Raw genomic sequence first — 22,685 nt, forward strand, 5'->3', positions numbered from 1 at the left:
TACCCCTAAAGTTTTTGCACGGGAAACCTTCCATAAGACAATAGCTGGATGCAGCAATGCTGCATCCAGCTATTGTCGCTATCTCTACCTTTTATGAGGCCAAGAGCCCTAAGGCAGCGAGATATTTTAAGTTTGGGTTAAATTCTACTAGCCTGTGCATAAAAAAATTAGGCACATTGTCTTTAACTTTCAACTCACTAACTTACATAACTAGCTTTCTCTACCATTACATACCTTTATACCATTACCCCTCTTTACTTTGTTTTCTTAAAAAATAAATTTATTTAATTTGAATTGTTGTAAGAGATATAATAACAAGATGTTGCTGTTTATATATAGTTTTTATAGTTATAAATACCATTACAAATATAAATAACATATTATTATATGTTGATTTTTTGTATTCTTTTTATTTCTAATTAATTTTTAATGTAAATAAGCACCTGAAAGTTGAATGCAATTGTTCCTTGCCTTGATGTAAAATTTTTTGCAAACGCTTTAGTCACAAGACCATAGTCAATAATGCCAGTGTTGGGAGAATGAAGTGCCATAAATCCCTTTCAGAGTAAACTAATCAACATAAATTAACTTTTAAGTCATCAATATTAAGGTTAAAATACGGTAACAAATATGTGTACTTCACAATGAGGTTCTATTTGCTTGATATTATCTTTAGATATCATAGACAATCCTTGGACACCATTTTGAATTCCTCTATTGTACAAGCCTTTCAGTCTTTCCACTTCGGCTAAAGAAGTTGCAACAATGAGCTGTAACAAATAAAACAAGAAACATACTTAGCACCTAAAACATTGATTGTCATGTTCTTGGGGAATAATAAATTTATAGTGTTATGATGAAATATAATATAACTATTGTTAAAAATTATTATAAATCTATAAATTTGTTAAAAAATATATAAAAATTTAAATCAAAATTTTTATACTATCCTATATTAGTATATTGTTTAAAGAATGCATTTATTTAAAGTATGCATAAACTTATTTGGGTATGTTCAGACTTGCCATTTTCGATTAAAGATGAACTGTTCATGATATCATTCAACAGATGGCATCAATCCAGGAAAATTCTGTAGCAGACCATTAATTACCACACTAAAAACTGACAACATGATGTGTCATTTGGCTGTGAAAGACATACAGATTTTGAGCTTGAAAATTTTTACTCAATTTTTTCTTAATGTGAATATTAGTGCCTATACAGTTTGGAAGCACCTTATGAAAGTTTTTATTCTTTGATTCTACTTTATTGCATCAAAGCCATGTCTTTCTTAAATAAGTATTTGTGTTCACTCTAAAATTTAAATTCAAGCATTACTTCAAGGATTGGACTATTGTATTGTGGCAAAATTTTATGTTCTCAGATCATTAGAAATGATCCAGAAAACATAATTTCTGCATTAAACGCATATATAAGTGAAAACAGAAACCCCTTCATTTTAATAATAAAAACTTTTGAAAAAACCTTGCTTAATTAAACTCACCTTTCCAACTTTTTTATAAGGAATCTTGTATTCATCACAATATTTGTAAAGTAAATCTTGCCCTCTTACACACAGAATTGCTTTAAGTGTTCCAGGCTGATAGTAAATTCCTGCATGAATAACACCACTGTTTCTACCTGTTTGATGCAGTGCTAAATAGCATAAAATTGTGTTATTGTTATTTTGTAAATGGAATCACATTAAACACACAATAAATAGTTTACAAACAAAAAAAAATTTATGTTCTCTTATAGTTCTATATCACTGAGCAGCACTCCTCACATGTTCTACCTATTTATCAGTTGATGTTTGTAAACAGTAAGAAAAATGAAAACTAAAACATATGCAAACATTAAAAATATATGAAAACAATGAAAAAAAAAAAAAAAAAAAGGACTTGTTCAAGTTTAACAAGTTCACATGCATATATAAATATATATATATATATATATATATATATATATATATATATATATATATATATATATATATATATATATATATATATATATATATATATATATACATACATATAAAAACACACACAGTGAGAGGGAGAGGAATTTTGTTTATCGAAATTGATGTATGAATATTTGTTAAAAAAAAATTGTTTAATTATTTGTAATGCTCAAATAAACTTGTATATATTCAATGAGCAAAGAATATTTGTTTAACAAATGTATATTTGTTGAACAAATAAACAAATGAATATATTTATTTAAACTCTTCAAATATTAAAAAGTTATTGAAATTTTTATTTAAATATCATTTGAGTTTAAAAATGTCAGCGTTCATGTCAAAGATTATAAAAGGTGGGCTTTCATTTCTTTTATTTTTATAAGTACCAAAAATTATTTGCTAAAATTACTCTAAAATATAAATTATTTTAAATAAAAAATAAAATATTCTAAATATTCAAAGTTGTTGTTATTTCGTTCATCCTCATAATGCCCAGAAAGTCTTGTACTTGGGATTTCTATGAAAGTATTATTGTTCATGCAACATGTAATGATTGCAACAAGGATCATGATGCTAAATCCAGTACAACTTCAGGTCTTTTAATCATCTAAAAGGGTAGCATCAAGCATGTTTTCTTGGAATATGAGAAACTCAATGATATCCAACAGGCCTGAACAAGCGCTCATATTGTTTATAATAACAACTCTTAAGACAACAATTTCATCAGTACACCCAAATGAACTTGTGTCATCACCACTCCTGGGTCATGCCCTCAATCTTTAACACCATCTTGTAAATTAAAATCTACTAGAGCTTCTAAAACTCTATATTTTGTTAGTTAATGGCCAAAAAACCACTTTGACAATATAAAAATAGCTACATCAGTGACTAACTGTCATCCATTAATGATTGGCCTATAAGATAGTAGGTTGTGAACATTTTAATGAAAAAATGAAGCAAGCAACGAAGGAAAAGTATAACATTCTTTCATCAAAACCACTTTCTCAGAAAAGAACTATTAAATTATATCAATTCATAAGTGATCATATGAGTAAAATTATTGATGATGAAAAGATCCTTGACAGTTGCTCCATAAGTAACTAATATATATATATATATATATATATATATATATATATATATATATATATATTTATATTTGGGTTATTACTGTTTTTCAACCCCATACTCCTGTACGGTAGTTTGATGAACTTTTACCTAAAAAGCACGAAATGAACTATTATTTGCATATCTTTTGAAAAAAGTTCACCCTGCCATTTAAAAATTGATTTTGACATAAGTACTACTATGTATTCAAATGTATTTAGAATATAATATTCATGTAATACAATAAATTTTTAATCCAACAATGGCTCAGACCATTGACCTTGCTCTTGCTTGTTGCATAGAAGGAATAGAAGGTACAATTTGTCTTTATTTTTGCATGACAAATACATTTACTTCATTACTTTGATTGAATGCTCTGCACATTGATTACTTCTGGGGATCTGTAGTATGGATGGCTTTTGTTTCCAGTGATTTTTCAAAGAGCTTATAACCTTTTTATATGGATTCAGTACTTCAGCCAAGTTATTAAAGTCTTATACTCTCTGCAGAAACTTTTATTAAAGTTTCTGCAGAGAGTATATGACTTTAAGTTTAAGAGTATATGATTTTATTAACTTAAGTTATTAAAGATCTCTCTGCAGAACTGTCCTTGTTGAAGGAATTAAAATGAAGGCCAGGATTGCTAGTATAGCTCTGGAATCTCACCTCACATTGCTGATGTTGGATAATTTCTGAAACCTGATCAATAGAAAATGTCCCTTTTCATCAAAAAAAATTGGAACACTCGAGTGAGATGAAATAAAATTTTCATATCATCTCATTAGCCTGATGTTTCGAGAATTACTTCTATTCCATTATCAAACAGTGTTTTCAGTTGTTCATACTCTTTCAACTGTTGAGATAAAAATGAATACTCGATGTTTGGCGATTGTGTTTTACTTTCAAGTTCTTCATCCATCACTAAACGGAGGATTCTATCTAATACATGGTGTTGACAAATGATAAACTGAAGTTTGTTGATGCGTTTCTCTGTGAACATTTGATGCAATATTAAAACAACACCATTCTTTTTTCCAGTGTTAACGCTGGTGGTATCTGCAACAATCATCTGTATTGAATTTCATAGGTGAAATTCATCAAGGACTTTAGAAATTCCTTGAGCAATAGTTTTTCCCCTGCCATCTACCAAGCCCAGGACATCCAATTTGATTTCTCTTCTTTTCATTTTCATTTTTAAGGACGACCACTTGATAATCGATTCCGTTGATGTGCTTGCCATCAAGTGTAAGGACCAACTTTCCATATGCAACTTTTTAATCATTTCGTTTTTCAGGTTGATTGCCTCTTTGATTGTTGACTTGTAAATAGCTGATTGATATGGAGTTGGGATGTCGATGCCTTCACGTGCAAATTGCTTGCATTTGTTGGCAGCTTTGTTTGTTGATACTCTTGTGTAGGTCACCAAGTTGACTAAAATTTTGCTTTTATGAGTTTTCTACTTGATGTAGGATTAGTCTTATCTTCTTCTTCTTCAACGTTTTCATATTCACTGTTGTCAGCCTCAGAGACAGAATCACTAAATAGTAAGATGATGAGTTGGATGACCTATTAGAAAGTTTTTGTCTTTTAGAGAGATGAAACATTTCTTTACTGGCCGCTTGGTCTGTAGAGTATCCCACTGTTCCTTTGCTTTCTACTTGGAGAGGGTACAATCACTTGTCCTCGGAAGATAACCATGTTCCATCCACTTTATTAATATCAAAAATTTTATCAAGGGGTTTATAGCTTCTCCGCTTGACACATTCATCATAACACTTCAGTATTTTATCAAGCTTTGCTTGTATAACTTGATCAGATACATGAGGAAAATTCAGTTTATTCTTCCACACTTTGGTGACTTCTTTGGAAATTTCTGCTATTCGCTCCTTTCTTCCTTTGATTTTTGGTCCAAGGAAATGGTAGCGCCCGATAATTTGCTTTTGGAGAGGCATTCTGCACTTTTCTTCCAGTGAATATTCTTCCAAAAGAACCATTCTTCTTCTTTTATGGAGTTTTCAAATTTTACCAAATTACACAGGCCTGCAAAATGAGAGTCATAACTTCCTCTCTGGAGTTTGATAGCTGATTCTAGGGTATTTTGGTGTGCTGATTACGAATATGTACTTAGTTTTTCTTTATCACCTCCAGATTTTTCAAAAAAGGCACAAATAGAAAATAGCAAAAAAACAGAAGATTTTACATAAAAAAATATATTTAAAACAGAACATTATTTTTAACTTAAAAAAACTACTAAAATATAATAACAACTTAACACTAGTCAAAATAACATTTAAATTTCATTTGTGGAACCTGGTCCTTTTCTCCTGGAAGCTTTGGTTGTGCGATTTTTGCTTAAATTTCCGGTTTGGATCGTCGCGCTTCAATAACCAACAATAGTCCGCCATAATGTTGATATTCCATCTTCCTTGATACCGGACTTCAAGCTCTTTCAAATCTTGGTGAAATCTTTCGCCTTGTTCTTCGCTAACCGCTCCTAGATTTTCTGGGAAGTAATCAATATGAGAATTTAAGAAACGAAGTTTAATGCTCATATTACAACCCATTACACCCAAATTGGAAATCCTTTTGGCCACTATTTCTTTATAGTCGGAGCTTTTATTGTTCCCCAAAAATTTTGTCACCACTTCCTTAAATGACTGCTATGCTTGCAACTCGATATCATTAAGTTTTTCATCAAACTTTTCATCCGACATTAATTTCCTAATATCAGGGCTGACGAAAATTCCTTCTTTTATCTTAGCTTCTGATAAAGATGGAAAAACTGAATGCAGATATTTGAAGCCTTCCCCCTCTTTATTTAAAGCCTTCACAAATTGCTTCATTATACCCAATTTGATGTGCAATGGTGGCAGTAAAACTTTATCTCTGGGAACCAAACTCTGTTTAAGTACGTTTTTGAATCCTGGGGTTAGTTCAGTTCTTGGAGTCCATTCCTTTTTGGTTCAATGATGTTGTTTATCCCGGCTATCCCACTCGCAAAGAAAGCATGGGTATTTTGTATAACCACCTTGTTGGCCTAGTAGCATGCTTATGATTTTCAAATCTCCACACAACATCCAATCGTGTTGCTCATAAGCTATATTAGTCAAAAGCTTTTCCAAATTTTCATAACATTCCTTTAAATGGACAGAATGTGCAACAGGTAACGAGGCATATGTATTCCCATTATGCAGAAGAACTGCTTTCAAACTTCTTTTTGAGGAGTCAATTAACAATCTCCACTCGTTAGGATCGTATTCAATGTCGTACATTTTCGTCAAGCCTGGAATATCTTTACAGAACACTTAATCTTCATCTTCAGCGAAGAATGGAAGAAAATCTTTTTCTCTGTGATGGTACCATGAAAATGAAGTACCAGGTGCCAGCATATTTCTTTCTTTTAATTGTGATCCGAGGAGTTCCGCTGCATCTTTGGGAAGATTTAAATCTCTTGTCAAGTCGTTTAAATGTGACTGTGAAAAGAGCTGACAAGCGTCAGAATCTCCATGAAATTCAGGATCAGATTGGTGTACATCCTCTTCCTCTATATCACAGTCAGAATTTTCAATTTGTAGAGCTGGAGCCGGGGGCTGCACCATTTTTGAATCGCCAAATATTGAAGGCGTAACTGATGACACGTTTGGATAGTTAATGTCCCTTTTATTTTTTGAATTGTATCCAGTTATGTCACAACAACAAAAGTAGCAATCTTTAACATGGTCGTTAGGCTCTCTCCATAGCACAGGCGAAACGATTTTGAAGCTATTTTTCTGTCCTTTTGACCACTTGCAAAGTTCTAATAAACAAGTCGTACAAATTTTATGAGGTGCCCAAGTTTTGTCTTGGTTACTTAAAACGAGTCCAAAATAACTTTTATAAATATTTTTTACAAAGTCTGTAATACTGTTTCGTTGTTTTATCACCATAAATTTCCCGCAAATATAACAGAAAAAATTAGGAGAGTTTAAACAACTTCGCGATGCCATTTTAAAGTTTATGTTGCAAGATGCACACTTCAACTGTTAAACTTCTAAATCAGTGCGGGTACTTATACAAAAATCCTTTGGTTTATCTTAATTACACCCTTTTCTAATAATATTCACAACAATTAGTTAATAATACCAAATCATTACGTAATAATGAGCTCATTACTAAATTAAGCCAAAATGACCCATTTTTGACATGTTTAATGCAAATTACTAATACTTATTATGTAGTCATTAACAAATTACTAATTGGCGTTAATTTCTATGTTCCCTTACACTAGTTATATGAAATAAAAATATAGCTGAAGTAAATTAATAACGTTTTAGACATTGCAAAAGGTAGGCGCTCAAACATTTTAAAGCAAAATCTTAAATATTCCATATCAAAAAATCCTGACGTGATGGATTTTTTAAATTATTTTTCTCGTAATCAGCACATCAGAAACTATAAAAAACGTTACTCAGATTTCAAAGAGGAAAACCATTGCAGGCCTGTGTTATTGGTCCAGACATCCTTGTTCTTCTGAATGCTACCAGTGGTGTACACTGAAATTTTAGATGTTTGAGTTTTGACACTTACAGGGGTTGTGCAAACTCCAAACTTTTGTATGTTTATGCTTATATCAAAAAAGAATGTTTTGCAAAGTATTGGGGTGATTGGAGCTTGGGAACAAAAAGACCCTAACTTTTGGGCCCACCCAGCCCTTAATGTGGGAGCAACGAGTTTATAAAATATTTTCTTTACTATTTTTATCTAAATTTATATTCATCAACAAATTTCAAGTTTCATACAATAATCTCTTAGTGTTCAGTTTTTATGACCCTGCAATGTTTACAGCCCCCTCAAATTGGGGGTTAAAACTTTATATGGTCATAGTTTTTGAAAAATAAGAGATTATTGCATGAAATTTGAAATTTGTTGATGAAAATAAATTAAGATAAAAATAGTAAAGAAAATATTTTATAAACTCGTTGCTTCCACATTAAGGGCCGGGTGGGACCAAAAATTAGGGCTTTTTTGTTCCTAAGCTCCAATCACCCCAATACTTTGCAAAACATTCTTTTTTGATATTTTTTTTTTAGATTATTCACCTCCCCAAGGCCCAAGGGGGGCCACTACAGTCGAGGAGGCTACTCATTTTTTTGTGTTTTTTATTTTTTAGTTATTATTTGTGGTGCAACCCTCTCCCAACTCTTTAACTCCGAAACACAAACCTTGCCGAGCAAGGCTGCTGCGCGGAGAAACTAAGTTGATATAAGCATAATATACATATATATATATATATATATATATATATATATATATATATATATATATATATATATATATATATATATATATATATATATATATATATATATATATATATATATATATATATATAAAACAGAATATAAGTCATTCAAAACAGTTTTAATTCATTAAAAAAAAAGTTGTAAAATCCATAAGTGCTTTTTTCTGTTATGAGTGAGAATCTTTGCTTAAAAGATCCATGAGAATTTATTAATTTCTATCAACTTGAGAAGTGTCAAACTGGAGAAACAAAAGAAAAATGTGTTCTTTTCTTGGAATAAAGATATTGGCAAACTAAGAAATACAGGTTTTCCAAGTTTCTTGATTTTGAAGGTTAGCATTTCTATTTTTGAGCCATGTATGGTTTTTTATTTGATGATGCTTGAGTAGAAAATAAAGCTATTTAAGTTTTTGTATGACAGTCTTTCTATGACAGTTAATACACTCACCTCTACTTGTTTATTAATTTAACACTTAAAAGTGGTGAGATTTACAAACTGCTTCAGTTTAGGAGAGTTGTCTGAGAAATATCGTAACTGGTGTTTAATCATAAACATCTGTAAAGAAGAATGGTACTATAAAGAAGAATGGTCATCCAACAAGCTTTGTGGAAGACACTTGATTTGTAGAAAACAAGATTATTTTCTCTTCACCAGGTTAGTAAGACTATTGTTATTACTTGTCAAAATGTCATTTCGTTAAATGTCTCACAATCCATTAAAGAGCAGGTTGCTAATAATACTTATTTACACGAGGATACTATGATGGCTAGTCAAATAATAAACAAGTAGAAAAGTTGTCAACATTTTAGATAGATAAATGCTTTAGATGCTTGAATACTTGCATATAATTACTAAGGTAAACTATTACTATTACTACCAATCAAAGTATTAGATGATAGTATTAGATAAAAATCTAAAAACAATTTGTTTTCTTGTACTGTAATACTATGCCACTATTCTGCAAGGGTATTGTCATAAAGTGAGTAAAGTTTCATGATTATAATTAATATACTTGGTTTAGGCAGATTTTTCATAATGCTAATCTTTTTTTAAATATAAAATTAAAGAAAAGTTAAGAAAATTTTTACAATCAGATGCCCTTCCTGGCAACTGTTTTGCAGATCAAAAGCTAATTAGAAACTGCTTTGCAGACCAGAACTTTCTATTGTAGTACTATCACTAGAAAAATTACCATCCATAATGGTAACTTAAAAAAAAGAAGGTATCCTATAGAACATAAATAGAAGATCCTATAGTATATATGGATAGAAGATCCTATAGAAAATAGATAGAAGATTTTCTATTCTTAAACTTACAATATTAGCTTTGAGCCAGAGAGAGAAAACTCAATCTGAAATGATGTTGAGGACTATTGATAGAATTGGAATTTTTACTTAAATCTTATTAAACACACAGCATAAAACACACAGCATAGGGCAACAGTTGTTTGATGTACTCTCCCTCACTAGATTGAACCATAATTTCAACTGAACACATTTGATCAAAATTTTAAATGAACACATTTAATCAAGCTTAACCATTAAAATAAAAATTAAATTTAAAAAAACCTTTTATATAAGAAAAAAAAAAAATTAAATTATAATATTATTACTTACCTAAATTTTCCTCTTTCTCTAGAATAATGCATTTCAAGTTTGGATTTCTTCTCAAAATTTCTTGTGCCAATGATGTTCCTACTATACCTCCCCCAACTATTGCAACATCGTATTTCTTGTTATAATAACTCCTAATAAAATTACTTTGTTTATTAAAAACAACCTGAAACTATAAAATTTTTGCAACAGTATCAAGAGTAATCAATTTAATTCTTATCTTTTTGTGGGAAATAACTTTATATTTTTTAAAAATAAAAAAATTCAAAACTTTTTCAGTGACTTGAACAATGGCACATTGATTACCTAAAGAAAAGAGTATTGATCATTTAAAAAATGGGGTAATGATAACCTAAAGCATATGAAGCAATGATTACTAAAGAGTATAAATACAAAAGTATTTTTGTTTATTTACTCAAGGTATAAAACAACAACAACAAAAAAAATAACAAATATAGATTATTATTTTTATTATTATTTTCAAGTTTCTGATGCAGATAGATTCAAGATTCACAAGCCTCACAAATATATTATTAATAGTATTAAACAAATATATTTTTATAATGTATATATATATATATATATATATATATATATATATATATATATATATATATATATATATATATATATATATATATATATATATATATATATATACACACACACACACACACACACATATATATATGTATATATATATATATATATATATATATATATATATATATATATATATATATATATATATATATATATATATATATATATATATATATATATATGTATATATATACATATATATATATACATATACATACATATATATATATGTATATATACATACATACATATATATGTATATATATACATACATACATATATATCTATGTATATATATATGTATATATATATATATTATATATATAAATATATGTATATATATATATATATAAATATATATGTATATATATATATATATGTATATATATATATATATGTATATATATATATATATATATATATATATATATATATATATATATATATATATATATATATATATATAAATGAATAAATCCAGCTGCGAAAAATAAAAAAAAACCGCCACCAAAAATTGGTTGAAACTACTAGAATTTTTAACTATTTTTGATAGTTTGAAAATCTTTAAAATACATATTTAAAAGTAAAATGGCTTATAACTTTTATAAAAAACAAAATATACAAGTTTTAATATATAGTATTCATTTATTAAACAAAAATTAAAAAAAAATCAAACAAAACGCAAAAAAAATAATAGCACCACAGCTTTAATGTGTACTTTAAAATAAGGAAATATTATGAGATCAGTTGTTTTAAACATTTTACATTAAATATTAGTTATTTCTTAACATATTAGTATTTTGTAGCGTGACCTTTATTGGCAATGATGGCTACACAACATCTTGGCATCGAGTTAACCAAGTCCTGACATCGCTTTAGCAGAATTTTGCTCCATGTCTCCTTAACTATGTTCCAAAGTGACTCTTTCGTGGTGGGTTTGGCAGCAGCAACCACCTCCTTTACGTCAGTCCAAAAATTCTCGATTGGGTTAATGTGCTGGCCACTCCATAATGTTCACTTTATGCTCCTCAAACATATTCTTCGCCTTCTTGCTAGTGTGCTTTGGGTCATTGTCCTGTTGGAACACCCAGGACAACGGCATTTCATAGTCTGCATACGGCAACATCACTTTATCCAATATTTCAACATAAACATGTTGGTCCATAATAGCAGTAATGTGATGAATGGGCTCTACTCCGTAATAAGAAAAGCATGCCCATATCATTATACTACAACCTCCATGTTTAATAGTTTTGATGGTATATTTTGAATTGTATTCTGCATTCGGCGGACTTCTGACATACGCCCAAGAGCCTTTTCCACCATAAAGCACAATCTTACTTTTGTCTGTCCATAAAACATTCCGCCATTTTTTGAGTGGTCAATTTGAGTGTTTTTTAGCAAACGCAATTTTTTAAACAGCAAAGCTATAAAAAATTTTTATTTTGCATGGTGTTTTCTTAACAAAAAGGAAAATACGCTTAGTGGTGTTATTTTATTTTTCGCAACTGTATATATATATATATATATATATATATATATATATATATATATATATATATATATATATATATATATATATATATATATATATATATATATATATATACATGAATATATATATACATGAATATATATATATATACATGAATATATATATACATATATATATATATATATATATATATATATATATATATATATATATATATATATATATATATATATATATATATATATATATATATATATATATATATGTATATATGAATATTTATATACGCACACACACACACTAACACACACATTTATATATATACATACTATGTATAAAATTTTTATATTATAATTTACTATATATTATTTGTTAATATATAAAACTTATTATTACTAATTTATATTTTAATATTTATTATTGAAATTACCTTGAAATAAACTTGAATTGGAAACACTTTTGAAGAACACTCTTATTCATGACTTTTATTTTTTTAAATATATTAAATATATTTTAACAATAAAATATAATGAAATAAATTTAACATAAATCATAACTATAACATAATCAAAGTGAAGATAGGAAATAACAACCAATAGTTAAATTTAAATTCTGGAGTCCTTGTTGGATCTTACCATCCCTGCTTAGTTAGATTACTTAGACAAAGACAGTAAAACTTTTTTAGTTAAATCAAACTCATTATAAAAATCTTCAGAATATTAAAAAACATTAAAAAAAAAATAATTCTCTTGCAATTAAAAATGTAATTTTCAAAATTATAATGGATATATATATATATATGCACATTAAATGTTAATAAATTAGGCTGATGTTTAAAGTTGTTTGCAGCAAAATTTGCATTTATATATGTATAAATACATAAATATATGTAGAGCAAAAATGTGCATACATATATGTATAAACACATAAATATATATAGAGCAAAAACATGTATATATATATATATATATATATATATATATATATATATATATATATATATATATATATATATATATATATATATTATATACATAATATGCATATATGCATATACATATATATGTATATATATTTAATATATTTATAAATATATATCACATATATATATAATATATATATATATATATATATATATATATATATATATATATGTATATATATATATATATATTATATATATTATACATTTTGTAAATATATATAAATATATATATATATATATATATATATATATATATATATATATATATATATATATATATATATATATATATATATATATATATATGTAAATGTATACATATATATGTGTGTATATATATATATGTATATATATACAATATTTATAGTATATATACACAATATTTATAGTATAAATATATATATATATATATATATATACATATATATATATATATATATATTATATATATATATATATATATATATATATATATATATATATATATATATATATATATATATATACAATATTTATAGTTTGCAATAGTGTGTTCTTTGAGGTTATAAGGCCTTTAGAAAATATTTTTTTAGGGTTGTAGATATTTCCAACTTGATTGATTTAGGAATGTTTAAACTTTCAATACTACAATCTTCATCTTCTATCAAAATTTCACAAAAGTATTTCAACGAAATAGATTTAAGCTTCTCAACACCTTAAATTAAAAAAATTAAAAATATATAATATTTAACATTAATTAAAACTTAATATCATCATAAACTAATATTTACACTTAAGTGCAAATATTAGTTTATGATAATATTAAACTTTAGATTTAAATTTAATAATATTATATAAACTTTAGATTTAGTACTATAAATTAAAAAGATTTGAAAAAAATTTGATTTGTAAAATGGTTAGCTAGCTCTTGTTTTTTTTTTCAAAATTTTGTTTTTATAAATTTTGCTTAATTTTGAATTCAAACTTTAATAACAAACAATAATTTTATTCATGTTTTCATTCTACCTTGTGTGTGTAATTACATGCTTTATTACTATAAGTGCTTATTATTAGGTTTTAAACCTAAATTAGTAAATAATATGATTAAGTCTGGTTAAACTAATAGTTTTGTCTATTCAACCATCTTTTATCTTTTTTAAATTTTGAAGGGAAAGTTGTGGCACCATATTATAATGGTGTTAAGAAAGTGAAACATATGGTCATTGTCCTTCAGTCAGAGGGACCAAAATATTGGTCCCTCTGATTGAAGGACAATGACCATATGTTGGACAATGACCATATGACTGAAGGGACCAAAATATTGGTCTCTCTACATTGGTCTCAAACGCTATATACTGAAGGAACTTCTTTAAATTTCTTTAAATTTTTTTAACAGCTCGTCAAATTATTTTTTAATATTAAAAATATGATTGTATATGCATTTTATTGTCCTTTTTTTCCAGGTAATGCATTGTCCTTAGGCACTACTTTGATACCAATTTTTTACCCAAACTGGAGCTGCCGACCTAACTACCATGTTCTTATTCAGCTAGATAGAACAGCAGAGGAAATTATGTTTTACTAGAATATTTCTAATCCCTGAAGAAAGACTGTCATTAAAAGAAGTAGCAAAGAATATTTTCTGTTTCTAGTTTGCTAATTGGGTTTTTCCCTCATTTTGAACCATGTGTATCATGGTTAAAAAGGAGGGAGGAACCCCATTAGACAAGCCCGAAAGAAACCACATCAAACTGCATTCAAGACGCTTTGACCAGACATATCCTTGCAGTCAAATTCTCATTCAAAAATGTGCATAGAACAAATTAGATAGTTAAAAGAAGTCTCCAAGCTATGGATATCTGATGTAATCAGGTTAAGTCTGATGATACTCTTGAGAGACTCTTTTTAAATGAAATGTTTATTAAAATGTCTAACCAAAAATAATTTAACTTCATAAATAATTTGACCAAATAAAATTTTAAAATATTTAATTTTAATAAAGCTGTCTTCAGAATACAATTAATCATGATTAAGAAATGGTTTCATACATTATTTTTGTTAAAAATATTATTGTAGCATCACCCTAAAGTATATATAGGTATATATATCACCCTAACATATATATAGGCATATATATATCACAACAACTTATATATAGGCATATATATCACACCATCGTATATATAGGCATATACATCACACCAACATATATATATAGACATATATATCACACCAAGGTATATATAGGCATACATATCACACCAACATATATAGGTATATATATTGGAAAAATAGTAATGATCATTTTTTCAAAAAAATATTTATCATATATTTTTTATTTCATAAGTTATCTTTAACAATATATGCATCATAATTGCCTATAAACAGTTGCTAAAACATTTAAACACAGTCAGTGGCTGACTAAATTAGGGTGTTTAGCTAAAGCAGTTCCCAGTATATATACTCAATAGTCACACAGTGGCTATTGAGTTTATATATAAGGCTTATAATAGTCTACCAGGTCACTTTAAATTTTTACATTGCAACTTCTGTATATCATGAAAAATGGCATTTAATGACATTAAATGACTATGAACTAACTATATGAATATATGACTATGATGTCTATTTAAAGAAGGCATTATTACATTGTATATATGTATATATATAAATTAGGGTACATTGAAAAACAGAATTTTTTTAAAATTGCCTTGTAATAGCTCTAAATATAGCATATATAATAAAATACCACTGAATTAACAAAAAATTTTGAAATTAAAATATTTTTAGACTTGCCTCTAGTCCCTTGAACATTTTAGGGCCCCTAATATTTTGGGAAAAAAAAATTCTTCAAATATAGATCAACCTGGTACTCAAAAGAAGTGAAATTTTATAAAAAGTTCAAAAATAATAATTAATTTATAAAAACACTTTTTAAAAAAAAATATTATCGAAAAACCTGTAAAAATGTACTTTTTTTATTTTTAGTTGAAAAACCATAGTTATTATGCAATGAGATTCAAAATAATAATTTTTACATAAAAAAACAAATATTATTTTAAAACATTTTATAAAATTTTGCTTCTTTTGAGTACCAGGTTGATCTACTTTTGAAGAATTTTCTTTCCCCAGAATATTAGGGGCCCTAAAATGTTCAAGGGACTAGAGGCAACTCTGAAAATATTTTAATTTCGAAATTTTTTGTTAATTCAGTGATATTTTATTATATAGCAAATATTTAGAGCTATTACAAGGCAATTTTAAAAAAATTCTGTTTTTCAATGCACCCTAATATATATATATATATATATATATATATATATATATATATATATATATATATATATATATATACATATATACATACATATATATACATATATATATATATATATATATATATATATATATATATATATATATATATATATATATATATATATATGTTTTTTTTTTAAACACCTTCGCTTCCTACAAGGCTGCAAACAGCCACTAATTAAGGTTGGAAGTTACTGAAAGAGAAAAGATGAAGATTGTAGAGCAAGATAACGATTTACAGATGACTTAAAAAATTGCAAATTATATGAATCAGGAAAGCAAGATGAAGGAAGCGAATTCCAAAGAACTGTTTTTTGAGGAAAAAACTAGACAAATAAGCGTTTTTGGAGCACTTAGGAACAGTCAAAGAAAAAGGATGACACTTAATTGAATGACGAGTAACACGAGAATGAATTTTAGTAGATGGCACAAGAGACGCAAGCTCTTTAGAGCAGTCCCCATAATAGTATTTGTAGAAAAGAGAAAGAGAAGCAACATTACGACGATGTGATAATGGTTGGAGGTTGGCTGCAAGAGCAGGTCCAACTATGTTTACAATGCGTTTTTGGACCTTGTCTAAAAGAGAAAGGACATCATTAGAAGATCCGCCCCAGATATGGCAACAGTATTCCATACAAGGCCGGATTTGGGATTTATAGAGATAGAGAATAGAATCCGAAGTAAGAAAGTGACAAGCTCGATAAAGAGGTGCAACCTTAGCAGATGCTAATTTTGCAACTGATTTGATATATGGTTTTCAAGAAAGATTGGAAGTAAGAGTTAGTCCTAGAAGATGAAGAGTAGGTGACTCATCGAGTATATCACCGTTCATAAATATAGGAAGATCTAAATTATTGCGATAACGATTGGCTGAAAAAAATTGAGTTTTATCTGAATTAAAGTTCACCAGCCACTGTGAGCCCCATGCTGTAGCAGAATCCTTTTCAAGCTCAAATGCCCCCTCCAAGCAATCAGAGGGTGTTGGTTTCTTATCACGACAAGAATAAATGGTAGTATCATCAGCAAACAATGCAACCTTAGATGTAAGAATATCTGGAAGATCGTTAATGTAAATTAAAAAGAGTATAGGGCCAAGGATAGAACCTTGAGGAACCCCTGAAGTTACAGAATAAGAAGAAGAGTGTTATCCATCGAGGACAACTTTTATGCTATGATTGGAAAGGAAGGATTCAATGATCTTAAAGATGTTGCCAGATACACCATAAAAAGAAAGCTTATGGAGAAGACCAGCATGCCAAACTTTATCAAAAGCTTTTGAAATGTCAAGGGCGATGGCCTTAACCTCTCCACCTTCATCTAATGCACGATAAAACCTGTCAGTTATTACTGTTAGCAAATCAGCTGTAGAACGAGAAGATCGAAATCCATATTGATGGTCAGAAAGTAAGTTATTAGATTCAAGATGAGAAGTGTTTGTTAATTAAAGATTCAAAAACCTTGCTTATGATAGGAAGAAGACTTATGGGACGGTACTTAGACGAATCAGATCGCTCTCCAGAATTTTTGAAGATAGGGATAACAGATGCCGCTTTCCAGCAGGCTGGAAAACAAGACTCTGATAAGCACTTGTTGAATAGTTTTGAGAGTATAGACGACAGCTCTGGAGAACACTTCTGCAAGACAATAACAGGTATGTTGTCCGGGCCACAAGCTGTAGAAGAGTCTTGGCAGGAAATTACTTTAGATGCAGAAGCTTGAGTGATATGAATGTCAAGCAATGGATCAACCTGTTTGTTGGCAATATCAGGTAGAACGCAACTAGTGGAATTAAGAGATGATATTGATGAAAAGTTTTTAGCAAACAGTTCGGCTTTGTCTTTAGGTGAGGTGACAAAGTCTGAACCATACAAGAGAGGTGGAATTATAGATTTTCCCTTATTATTGATATTATTAAAGATTCTCCAGAAGTCACGAGAGCCTAATTTTTGAGATGAGATATGAAATTTCATGACCTGAGAATAGCGGGTTTTGGCGTTAGACAAAACCTTTTTACAATTGTTTCTAGCAGTAAAAAACAGACGTCTGTTTTCTGGAGAATTGTTTTGCTGATAAATATGGAAGTAACAGTTTTGATTGGCAACCGCAGCAGCACAGTGTGAAGAAAACCATGGAGGAGAGTAAGGCTTGACCTGGAATCGTCGAGAGGGAATAAAAGATTCCATGCCTGCCTGAATCCACAAAGTTACGTAAGAAGCACATTTGTCGACAGAAAGACAAAAGATTTCTACCCAAGGGCCATCACAAAGAAAATCACGGAAAGAATCCCAGTCAGCTTTACTGTAATTGTAAGAGGTTCGATAATAGGGGGATTCAGGTCACGAAGAAGAATGAGATATTAGTTTTAGAGAGATCAGAAGAACCTAAGGGTGAATGTGGAGAAACTGAGCACTGACTAGGATCAGAAACGAGACATAAGTCGAGTAGAGAAGGTAGATGATTCGGGTTGTCAGGAAAGCGAGTTGGAAAGTTGACTATTTGAGTTAGGGATTGAGAAAGGCAAAAGTTGTGGGCTTTAATGCCTGCAGAGTCACTGACACTAGAGCCAAGCCATTCAGAGTGGTGAGCATTAAATTCACCAACAACAACTATATTAGCTGATGGATAAAGAGAGAGGGCTTGGTCAATATGATCAGAAATAATGTCAAAAAGAGTGCAGTCTTGAGATAAAGGAGAGCGATATAGAACAAAGAGAAAGGCAATAGAGTGAAGTAGTGCTAAACGAAAGCACACGAAAGAATAGTCTGTGGATTCAAACCTAGTTTCACGACAAATAGGTGAATTCTTACGAATGTAAATGCCGAGGCCATGCATGTGACTATTGGAGTCTTTACGAATTAAAGGAAGATAACCATCAACACTAAGACCACAAGATGAGACAGGCGAATTCAAATTAGTCTCACAAAGAGCAAGTAGGTCTGGTGAACTTTGCAAAAGATAAGACTCAACAGAAGAAAAGTTACTTCGAAGACCACGAATATTAGTGAATGATAGGTTTAGAGAACTTGGTGATGATGATGTTTTTTTGTGTTTTATAGTTTTTGGTACTTTATTCATTTTTAAATTAGATTGAAGAACTTGACTCAAAGCATAGATAGTAGTCAGAATACCGTTTAATAACATATATATATATATATATAGATATATATATATATATATATATATATATATATATATATATATATATATATATATATATATATATAACACACAGTGGACCCAAAAAGCAAAGGTTAAAAAAAAGGATCATAACTCATGACTGAAAAATTATAGGAGAATCTTTGTGGACTCCATTTGATAAATATTTTGTGATTATACATTTGATATATATTTTGTTATCACACCCTTTTGTACACATCTGTACCTTCTTGTGCAACCTCTCACCCATACTTGCATATTACTTTATGGAAGACCCCTAACCATAAATAAGATTTTTAAACATCTTATTAAAATCCCTCTTTTTCATAAAATATTTAATGGTGAAATCAGATTGCATAATCGTTTGAACCACATTTTCTGTATAACTTTGGAGATTGTGAGTAAATAACTCAGTCCAACACTCCTAGGTAAGATTTATCTAGAAGGCAACTCATCACATCCTCAAACTGTTTATTTCAGCTATCTCTTACAAGACAGACTATAGTTCTATAAATGGTTCTATATACTTTTGTTATTTACATTAAGACTTTTCTAAGATCATTTTCCCAAGATTAAGTATCATTAATTCAGCAGTGGTAAAGGAGTGTGATTTAAACCAATGGCAAAATTCATAACTGTGTTAACTGCAGCATTAAACATAGCTGCTAAGATTCAGCATTTTTTAATTTTACACTGACAACAAACAAGTAAGATTATACTGGACTGGGATCATAAAAATAAAATTTTTTTGTACATAGGAATTCATAGATCATTTATGGTTAAAATAAAGTCTTAAAAAAAAATCGACAACCTTTTGACCGGGTTTTCCAGGCATTCAAATTGGTTTGGTCCTTGGGACAAGCCATATTGCATTACCAAGATTGCAACATATTATTTTAGTAAAAATATTGTCTCTTGTAAATAGATTGGCTCACCAAATGGTCTAATTTTTTTAACCCAAACTCTTAAGTCTATAAAGCATCAATAAAAAAGTCTTAAAAACCAAGTAAATTCATTTATGTATAAATGTGTGATACGTATGTTTTTTGATCAGATAAAAAACAAGGTCTGAAAGATTTTTTTATTTTTGCTTTTCTTATTAAAACCATTAATGGTTAATAACTTTTCCGCAATGCATTTGGTTATTGATTTCACCATAACACACTTGTGAATAATTTTGCCGCAATGTTGTGTTTTTATCAATTCGTTGGCATTTTGGTTTAAGATGAATAAGTATATACTCAAACATTTGCTTTACTTTTAACCAGTTCTTTTGATTAATTGATATTGAATTTCCTACTGTATCACCACAACCCTTAAAATGCATTTGAAATTCATCACTATTGTATAAAAGAATCTTGAATTAGTGAAACTTTAAAAAATTTCAAATTAAATAATAATTGGTGATAAGTATTTGTGTTGATTATTAACATTTTCCCCACCAAAATCCTTAGTGATTGTAATATGAAATTTTTTTCTTGCATCATATAATTCATTAGTTGTTGGAAAAAGGATACCTTGAAGCATAGAAGAAACTTTCTTACTTAATCTCTACAAACTTTAAAGTGAAACCATAGAGCTGTTAAAATAAAAATCTTTTTTTTCTATATGGTTTATGAAAGGTTAAATGGAAATAATAATATTAAATATATATAAGCAATATTCTACTTATTATTTTTTTATTATTATATTTTTTCTATTATACAGAATTTCTCATATAGAATTAATATTTCATATGGATTCTATGTAATAGTTAACCTAATATTTAATATTAAACTTTAGACATTCATAGCTGATAAAGATGTTTATATAATGCATCAGGAACTTATGCATTACACAAATATTATCTCCTCGCTTAGTTCAGTAGAAATTTTTTTTGTATTGAACAGCACAGTTTTGTGAAATATGACCTTTGTACTTCATAAAGAGAATGTTTTGATACTTGTTTGAAAAATGCAAAAAAAACACAGCATGTATTTCCTTAAAAATATTTCTTCTAGACACTTATGATGCTTCAAAGATTTGTCGCAGATATTTTCTCTTGTGAATTAAATTTTAATTTATGATAATAAATATATATAATTTATGATAATAAATGTACATATTTATTGAAAGTATTTCTTTTATAGCTTTCCAAGAAATTGAGTTTGACTTTACCGCTTCAGCCTTTGTTAACACTACACACTTCCTGACATACCAGACAAACAGGTTAACTCATTGTTAGACAACCTATTCACACCATTTCTGTTGCTAAACACATTAAAAAAGTGTTCTCCACTATTCTTCAATATTCTCTAAAAAAGTTCTCAACTAAATATTTTCTAACATGCCAGAAAACAACAACTCTATGTTTAAAATTCAAAATGCTTGAGTCTATTAACTTTTACTGGTGATTTTTACTGTAATAACAAAAAAAAGTTAATTGTGTAATAACCAGATGTAGTGAGACAAGAACAAATGCTTTTGACACAGCAAAAACTTTTGATTAAATCTGGCATAAATGAACTGGTTGAAATGCCTGGTTGAACATCCCTGGAATGATAAACATCCCTGGTTGAATGATAAAAAAGTAGTTTCTTAATAGTGACGAAATTCAATAAATAATAAAAAAACTCAATAGAGTGATAAAATAAGTATTTTCTCAAAACTTCAACAATTTAACCCATCCATCATTGTTCAAGAATGAATGACACGTTTTAGATGATATGTACTAACTAGAAAAACCTTTATATTTTCCAACATTTGGCAAAAAAGACTTAACAAAAAGATAACTATTTATCTGTTTAGAATTTAAAAAAGAGATCTCTTAACAACACTGGAATAAGCATTACAGCCAAAATTCAAAATTCACAAATTTTGTAAATCTAAAATTTAAGAATATAACTATTTACAAAATAAATGATCAAGACCTAAAAAAAAAAAGAAAAGAAAGAAAGATCATATCTTTGTAAGCTTTTTTTTTAAGTGTACAAAATTTAAACACTCTCAATTGATTAAGTTAAATTGAACTGAAAATTAAACAGCAAATGAATGAACTTAACTGAGTTATAAAAAGAAGTGTTATTGAATGAACCTAATTTTATGATGCAGATGTTAATCTGCATCATTAAATTAGGTTCATTCAAGAACACTTAGCTATCAAGTTACCATTGTGCAATTTACGTTGTGTAATCATTTCTAATTT

General features: G+C 28.4%; 2 protein-coding genes across 2 annotated transcripts in view; both read right to left on the reverse strand.

Annotated features, from left to right (window-relative positions):
- The window catches only part of LOC101241363 (L-2-hydroxyglutarate dehydrogenase, mitochondrial), a 36,186-nt gene extending 23,542 nt beyond the window's left edge, over positions 1 to 12,644 (reverse strand). Inside the window, exons 1-5 of the mRNA XM_065804803.1 lie at positions 12,494 to 12,644; positions 9,969 to 10,099; positions 1,505 to 1,656; positions 639 to 770; positions 444 to 557 (exon numbers count right to left, since the gene is read on the reverse strand). Of these exons, the coding sequence (XP_065660875.1) occupies positions 444 to 557; positions 639 to 770; positions 1,505 to 1,656; positions 9,969 to 10,099; positions 12,494 to 12,543 (579 nt within the window). The 5' untranslated portion in view covers positions 12,544 to 12,644. The remainder of the gene's footprint in view (positions 1 to 443; positions 558 to 638; positions 771 to 1,504; positions 1,657 to 9,968; positions 10,100 to 12,493) is intronic.
- Positions 12,645 to 13,562: 918 nt separating this feature from the next.
- The window catches only part of LOC101235320 (aprataxin and PNK-like factor), a 63,719-nt gene continuing 54,596 nt past the window's right edge, over positions 13,563 to 22,685 (reverse strand). The window contains exon 13 of the mRNA XM_065804804.1: positions 13,563 to 13,742. Coding sequence (XP_065660876.1) covers positions 13,591 to 13,742 — 152 coding nt within the window. The 3' untranslated portion in view covers positions 13,563 to 13,590. The remainder of the gene's footprint in view (positions 13,743 to 22,685) is intronic.

Source organism: Hydra vulgaris, chromosome 09 (genome assembly GCF_038396675.1).
Source record: "Hydra vulgaris chromosome 09, alternate assembly HydraT2T_AEP".
Classification (NCBI taxonomy): Eukaryota; Metazoa; Cnidaria; class Hydrozoa; order Anthoathecata; family Hydridae; genus Hydra; species Hydra vulgaris.